At 40.7% G+C, this 8,522-nt stretch overlaps 1 protein-coding gene across 1 annotated transcript in view; it reads left to right on the forward strand.

The window, feature by feature from the left end:
• Window positions 1-8,522, forward strand: part of MAN1B1 (mannosidase alpha class 1B member 1) — a 31,624-nt gene that overhangs the window by 15,716 nt on the left and 7,386 nt on the right. The window contains exons 9-12 of the mRNA XM_034793562.1: window positions 961-1,151; window positions 2,436-2,556; window positions 5,897-6,094; window positions 7,473-7,604. Of these exons, the coding sequence (XP_034649453.1) occupies window positions 961-1,151; window positions 2,436-2,556; window positions 5,897-6,094; window positions 7,473-7,604 (642 nt within the window). The remainder of the gene's footprint in view (window positions 1-960; window positions 1,152-2,435; window positions 2,557-5,896; window positions 6,095-7,472; window positions 7,605-8,522) is intronic.

Here is an 8,522-nt window from a genome sequence, read left to right on the forward strand (position 1 = left end):
TTTTAATTAGCTTACTTTGCACAATCCACAATTTCACATACATTTTGAGTATGCAATTAGTACTGCACTAACATGCAATGCCTGTAAAAGGGTAAAGTGACTGGACTCGATTTCTACAGCAGCTGTGTTAAGACTTTTAGTCTTCTGAATTTTATATTGTACCAGTCACATTTTTTTTAATGAATGTAAGATAGTTGCAGCAAAATGTCTGGTTATCAAAAAAATTAGCAGGCATAACATAATACTTGAGTGTTTATATCATTCCTGCACATTTTTCTTAAACACATTCTGGCTTTTCCAAATCATTGCTGTTAATGAAGGTCCATTATTACTTTTCTGCAATTTTTTTTTCCATGTCTTGTCCGCAACTCCTCTGCAATTATTTGAAGATCATCCAACAATTCAAGTAGGGCCTTATTTATACAGTTATTTGCAGGAACTATAGCTGTACATTATGCATGTGCAGTGGTCCTTAGCTATACTTGTCATGAAAATCTCAGTAAAAAAAAAAGTTGGCATCATTACCAACTTGAGTTGAGCTATAGTATTATTGAGAAATATTTCTGAGCTTCACTGATCTCCTCCAGAACAGACACTGTTGAAGGTGTTGCAGGCCACTTAACCTGACGTTAGAGTTAACCTAATGTTCTGTCAGTCGGTGTTTGAATCTGACTTCTAAACGACTGAGGGACCTGGACTCACCACCATCGCTGATTCTAGCTTGAGAGAGTTGTATTCTTGAAAAGGAAAGCTGATAAAAAATCTCTAACTATTCCCACCTCAGATTTGCTGTAGTTTCTCTGAAGCCATAAGCAGCAACTGTGTTGGAAAGGGGGAAAAAATCCCACAACTGTTGACTGCTCCAGGCCATTTAAGTAATACTGAGCTGTGTAGTTGCATTGTCTCATTCAAGGTGTATTTTTTTCAATGTGTTTTTTTTTTTTTTTTTTTTTCCTGTAGAAAGCAGTAGATGCGGTGATGAAGCATGTACACTCTCTCTCAGGGAAAAATGATGGGCTGGTGCCCATGTTCATAAACACCAACAGTGGGCAGTTCACTCACCTGGGTGTCTACACTCTGGGAGCCAGAGCTGACAGCTACTATGAATATTTGCTCAAGCAATGGATCCAGGGTGGGAAGAAAGAAAATGAGTAAGTTCTCCCCACTTCCTGTGTCAGTTTAAGAATGATGTAAGCTATAAGACTTGGCGGTTTAGAAGGAAGAGAATATTATGCAGACTCTGATATGAGCGTATTTGTGAGTAGTTTTAAAAAAAAAACCAACAAACAACAAGCTGGGTCAGTAGACTTATTGGTAACTGCATAACAGTGTTGGGATCAGACTTCAACTTGCAACTCTGCTTCCCTCCTACAGAGGGTGTTGAGGGTTGCGATTGTTACAGATGTGGGAGGGATTTAAATTGTTTGCAGCAGGTTCTGTTGTGTAAATAAAATGTTGTTGCTCTGTAGGACACATCACTTTTATTCTCTCTGAAAGTGGCAAGGCATTTTGCAGGCTCTGTTAGAGAGGGATTAGTGAGGAACTGCTGGAGGGCAGGTACCACATTCGTGATTATCCCCTTTCTAGTCCAGATACAGGACTTGAATTTGAATCCGGTGCCTTGGATTCCAGTGTGTTTCTCTTGTCTGGCCTGAATAACTGGGAAGCACCTTGTTTTGGGATGAGAGGGGTTTGAAAGGGTTTGTGGGACTAGGGAGGTGTTATTGTGGGAAAGAAAGGCACTCTCTCTCTCTTGCACGCACCCTTGAATATTAACCTTACATAAGAACGGCTATACTGGGTCAGACCAAAGGTCCATCTAGCCCAGTATCCTGCCTTCTGACAGTGGCCAATGCCTGGTGCCCCAGAGGGAATGAACAGAACAGGTAATCATCAAGTGATCCATCCCCTGTCGCCCAGCTTCTGGCAAACAAAGGCTAGGGACACGTTGCCTCTAGAGGGTGTCCTGCAGATAAGGGTTGAGGAATATCTTTAGGGAAAACTTGCATGACTTCTGCCAGTGCTGTACCTGTTGTGCAGATGCAGAACTTCAGTCTCGATTGGTTCTGAATCCAACATCTTTCACAAGCATTAAAATTCACAGACCACATCTTTACTTTTAAAAATTGTTTTAATTATCATACTATTCTCAGAAATGTTTTTCTCCTATACACCCTTGAAAGAAGCTAAAGATTATTAGATATATTGGAGATACATGCTAGATGCATTTTGTATAAGCATGATTACTTGGATTTTTCTTAATGCTTTATATTTGACTTAATATCTTAAGTAGTGCCATTGAAATCAAATTGCAAGTTTCTACTCTACAAAAAGTGTGGCCTTTGAGATGCATGTACTGTATCTAAAGTATGGTTGGATAAATCTACTTTAAAATGTGTATATTTGGGCCAACTGGGAATGGTTTTAATTCACAGACTGTTGGAAGATTACATGAGAGCTATAGAAGGGGTGAAAAAGCATTTACTTCGGACATCACAACCCAAGAAGCTTACTTTTGTAGGTGAACTTGCTCACGGCCATTTCAGTGCCAAGATGGTAAGCACTGTATCTGAATTTTTTCAGTGGCTCTTATGAATACTGTTGCATTCCCCCTGAGCTGTCTGCAGTTTTGTAGGGGAGAGATCTTGAGTGCGGTAGTTATAATAGCTATTTGATCAAATGTGTATTCTGTGTGTGTGTGAAGCAAAGGTTTTGATAGTGGCTGCTGGAAGATCTAAAAAATGAAAACTGGCAGGGACCCTTGCAATCTTCAGTTGCCTTGTGCATTTAGATTACACCAGTGGTTCCCAAACTGGGGTTCGCAAAATGTTACAGGGGGTTCTTGGGGGAAAAAATTCCCTAATGGCGGACAGAGCTGTCCCTCAGGACTTCGGGCAGCACAGGACCAACAGCCCGGAGTCCCAGGGACTTCTAAGAGCTATGCAGATCAAAGCAAGCATATCTGTCACACTGAGGCGATTTAAACTTCAAGACTCCTTATGAGAAATGGAAAGGGAGGTGGATATTTTCTGCTGTTTTTAAAATTAAATAGGCTGCTAGTGTTTGGTTTTTAAAATTATTATGAAGAACAAGTTTAAGTTTTGTTTGTTTGCCTGGATGGCTCAAGACCCGAATGCTTGTGTAGGAGGAACTCTGTATTTGAGCTGGCTTCTTAAATACTTCATGCTGTATCACATCTGATACTCCTTGATTAAACATAGGAGCCTTGTCTTGTAACAGGCTTAATCAAAGCGATACAAGCTGCGAAAGTGAGATGTTGGAAGAGTGTTGCCGTTTTCATAATGTAATAAAATTAACACTGTAATGATAAATAATAAATAATAAAGAGTGTGTAATAAGCATGTAATTAAAAAAATTATATTTCCAAGAACACTGCTTTTATAATTTATGCTCAGGTAAAGGAGAAAATCCCTAGACATATTCATTTTTAGGAGGGGGTTTGCGAAACTTGACATTTTAGTGAAAGGGGTTCATGGGTTGTTAAAGTTTGGGAACCACTGGATTACACTATGATAGCCTGTGAAGGGTGGTGGTTTTGTTTGTCTTTCTGTCTGTTCGTTCTCTGGGCAGGTGCTATCTTAGTTTAAAAGAAGGCTGGGTTCAGGTCACTAGTGACAGTATTGAGTAGCTAGGTTACAGGTAACAGTCCCTGCTGTGGACAGAGGCCCTTTCTTTGGTTTTTATTTGCTGATCTGAATCTCCCTGTGAGTTTCCACTTGTGCTTCTGCAGTAGAAAACACATTCAGTGCAATCATTTGTTACATCATTTCAGCATTTGAAACTCTGAGATAGTGCCTATTTTGTGTATTTTTTACAATGCAAAAATACAAGGAAGTAAATGATCTAATTAGTAGTTAAGGCATGAGTGTGGAAATCAGGTGATTTGGAAGTTCTGGTATTGGCTCTGCCACAAACCTACTGTGTGTCCTTGGGCAAATTACTCTATCTCATTTCCTGCCTTTTAGGTGGCAACCATTTGATGCAGGAATTACTGAGTGAAATTCTGTGCCTGTATTATCCCAGAAGTCAGATTAGATTATCATAATGAACCCTTCTGGCTTTAAAATCTATGAATTAACACTCCTTTTGAAAAGTACTTGGAGTGCTTTCTGTGTAAGACAGTATATAAATGAAAGTGACGAATAGTTGTAAGTGAGCAATGCATTACTAATGTATGTGTAAATCTGTCCCCTTAACACTGTATGTATGAGTACAGTTCATTCAGTCCCTGCAGGGCAGAGACTTTTACAGCATTTCATTTATTATCTCTGCTTGAAGGGTACGGCTGGAACCTCACCAAACCTGACTAGGTGAAAAGATGTTAATGCTGTTACTTCAGTCTCTCTACCCTGATATTACCATCAATATTGCCCACTGCCTGTTGAATTGGACGGGGATCTTGAGAGCTTTGTACAGAGGTTCTCTATGAGCACTATGAGATTGGCAGGTGGTGGCAGTGGTGTCTGATAACCCCTTTAGGATTTTGGAATGGTAGAAATGAACAAAACTCCAAATTTAATATGTAATCCTCCTGTTCACAATATCAGTAGTGCATTAGTCTTACTGGAAGGGACTGTTAATCTTACTGTAAACTGAATTTCAGTGGAGGTGAGTACTGAGAATTGTATGTGACATAGGTTCCCAACTTGTTTGTGTACAGACTTTGTTGACTGTTGAATTATTCATGTAACATTTCACAGTATTCTCAGAAAGATAATCACACATAACTCAGTTGTTTGAGAGTGTTGCACAATCCTTGCGGTAATACCTATACTTCTGTTCCTTGAATAAATAACTGAATAATAAAGCTGTAGTGTGTACAATTCATGAAGGGAAGATTCTTGTAACCCTTTTGCTCCTGCTGCTGCCTCTGTGCAGGAATAAAATCCAGTGTTGTTCTGTGGAATGTTGGCTGTACCAAGGAGATGAGCCTGATATACAGAGGAATACTCAGGATGCCTGACTTAAAGAATCAGGTGTTTCTGACACTCAAATGGATAATAACAAAAAATTAAAAGTTCTAGTGGTAGGAAGGATGTTCAACTTTACCCCTTGCTCTGTTATATTCATATTAATCTATATTTATCAGAATAATCTGTATTTAAACTTCAAATACTTCCCCAAAACCTGTTACCTTTGGTTTCTATGGCTAATTTCTATTTTGCCTTTTGTTTTACTTCAGTCTCTGCTTCAAAATATCAGAGCTCATGAAATTTGCTTTCTGTTCATAGTTTTAATCTTAATCCTCATCCTTCTCTTGCCTATCATTTTCTTTTGTCTACTTTTTGTGTTTGAGTAGTTTAGCTTTTAACCTGTCTGGACCATTTAAAATGTTTAAAATGCACCATGAAAAGTTAGGGTGCTATATAAATATTAGAGACACTATCAAATTGAGGTTTTTTTTCAAATTGACACTTTCTGATAGAACCCTCTTGAAATGCTATCTCCTGAATTCTTTTAAAACTAATTTTGTAAGGGTTTTTTTGGTTCCCCTCTTGATCGATTTTAAAGGTCATTCAGTTTCTCCCTTGCTAATCGCAGTACAAGGTAACCAAGAAACTGACTTTACACAAAGTGTTCCGAAATGCACTAGGCTGGTAAACTGAACAAGATGAGAATTTTTTTCCACTAGCTTCTGTTGGTTTTAGTAATTTAAGGTGTTAGAAGTATCAATAGCAGTTACAAAATCTTGTGACTTCAAGTTGACAGTGAGTCTCCTTTAGTAATGGCGCCAGCCTCATGTCATGTTACATTTCTGCTTAACAAATAATTGTGGTCTTTAAGCGCTCTATATCCTTATTGTACTGCCACAGGGTAAGTCAAAGTCTTGTTTGTTTTAATACCTCTCACAGTGGATGGTGCTTTTGTCTTGCAGGATCATCTAGTTTGCTTCTTACCTGGAACACTGGCTCTTGGAGCTCACAATGGGCTGACTGCTGATCACATGGAGCTGGCCAAGGCCCTCATAGAAACTTGTTACCAGATGTACGCTCAGGTAGAGACAGGCCTGAGCCCAGAGATTGTACACTTCAATCTCCATGCACAAAAGGACCGCAAGGATGTGGAGATCAAGGTAAACAGCCCTACAAGTATCACTCCAAATTGACATCTGTGTATCTCTTGCTTTGGATAGCTCTGTGCACATATCACATTGTTTCTATGAAAATCTCAATAGAATCTCTACACCTGGGGAAGGACGCTCTTTGTTTTGATGGGTAAACTTCCTCTCTCTCTCTCTCTGTCTCTCCTCGGGCAAACACTCCCTAGGCTTGACACTTTGGAATGATCTCTTAACATTCACAGGCTGACTTGCATATAAGTATTTGAGGCATGTGTGAGTGGTGGAGGGGAATTGAACACGCAGGGTTGGATGGGACCTTGAGAAGTCAAGTCCAGTCCCCTGCGGTGAGGCTGGGCCAAGAGAAACCAGACCAGGGGTCTGCAACCTTTCAGAAGTGCTGTGCCGAGTCTTCATTTATTCACTCTGATTTAGGGTTTTGCGTGCCAGTCATACATTTTAATGTTTTTAGAAGGTCTCTTTCTATAAGTCTATAATATATAATTAAACTATTGTTGTATGTAAAGTAAATAAGGTTTTTAAAATGTTTAAGAAGCTTCCTTTAAATTAAATGCAGAGTCCCCCTGGACTGGTGGCCAGGACCCGGGCAGTGTGTGTGCCACTGAAAATCAGCTCACGTGTCGCCTTCGGCACATGTGCCATAGGTTGCCTACCTCTGAACTAGACCATCCTTGACAGGTGTTTGTCCCACCTGTTCTTTAAAACCTCCCATGATAGGGATTCCACAACCTCTCTTGGAAACCTATTCCAGAGCTTAACTACCCTTAGAGTTAAAAAGTTTCTCCTAATATCTAACCTAAATCTCCCTTGCTGCAGATTAAGCCCATTATTTCTTATCCTACCTTGAGTGAACATGGAGAACAATTGATCACAGTTCTCTTTATGACAGCCCTTAACAGATTTGAAGACAGCCATTAGGTCCTGCCTCAGTCATCTTCTCAAGACAAAACATGCCCAGTTTTTTTTAACCTTTCCTCATAGGTCACATTTTTTTAAACCTTTTATTGTTTTTGTTGCTCTACTCTGGACACACTCACTCTCTCTTCAGTTTACCCACATCTTTCCTAAAGTGTGGCACTGAGAACTGGACCCAGTACTCTAGCTGAAGCCTCCCCAACGCTGAGTAGAGTGGGACAGTTACCTCCTGTCTCTGATATAAGACACTCCTTTTTTTGCAACTGCATTACACTGCTGACTGATAGCCAATTTGTGATCCACTGTAACTCCTGGATCCTTTTCAGCAATATTACTCCCTACCCGGTTATTCTCCCATTTCGTAGTAGGGACCAAAGAAGCTGCAGGGTACAGTCAAATTGCTCTCTGCTAATGTATCCTGCTCCCTGACTGAATTATGATCTTTACTTTTTTGCAGCCTGCAGATAGGCACAACCTGCTGCGACCTGAAACTGTGGAAAGCCTGTTCTACCTGTACAGATTCACGGGGGATAAGAGATACCAAGACTGGGGCTGGGAGATCTTGCAGAGCTTCAATAAGTATACACGGGTAAGGCCGGCATGCTGAGCAGTAATATCTCAGGAGTGTATCTAGGCAAAGTGTTCTGCGTATAGGGACTTCCAAAGTAAAGCTGAAATTGCTCATCTTCCAAGAATCATAAAAATATCTAATAGGTAAAACAAAGCATTGAGAGCTTGACAGAGTCTTACAGTACGTACTGCACTTTGAAGCCTCTGGACTTAGGCTTGTGCATTTAGTACTTAGCACATTAAGGAAAAAGACTTTTCATCATATTGATAAAAGCTATATATAAGAGAATTATGATGAGGGCAGACTTTCTAAATTGCCGGGATGGATTGTCAGCAGGACAAAAATGTGACCTATATCCAAACAAGCTTTGTTTTGTTTGTTTTCAAGTGGGTCTCAGCATTACTTTTAGCAATTTCAGCTATAGTTTCTAAGGGGCTAGGATTTTCTAGTGCGAAATATCAATACGAAAACCTTCATGGTAACTCACTGACTTCAAAGCATCAATTGCTTTAACTGCCAAGATACTTTAATAGATACCTGCGCATATGTATCCATTGTCTGTTAAATCAAGGGTTCTCAACCTTTTCCTTTCTGAGACCCCCCTCCCCCCCAACATGCTATAAAAACTCCAGAGCCCAGTGGGGTGTGGGGAAGTTGGGGCTCTGGCCTCCACACATAGTTTGACTTCTATTTTGGGGGGGGGGGAGAGGGGAACGGCAGTGGGGCTCAGGCCAGCGCCACACAGCAGGGCCCAAGGAGGGAGTGCTCCCTCCACCCCCTTATTCACCTCAGCAGGCCACCCAGCCTGTCTGGAAGGTGGGGGGGAGGAGGGGTGCAGCATGGGGCGCAACCCCAAATTATAACTCAAAGGGGGCAGGGGGTTCAGCTCTAAACGTATGAAAACTGCTCAGGGTGCAGGGAGAAGGGTAGTGAGGG

Source organism: Trachemys scripta, chromosome 17 (assembly GCF_013100865.1).
Source record: "Trachemys scripta elegans isolate TJP31775 chromosome 17, CAS_Tse_1.0, whole genome shotgun sequence".
NCBI lineage: Eukaryota > Metazoa > Chordata > Testudines > Emydidae > Trachemys > Trachemys scripta.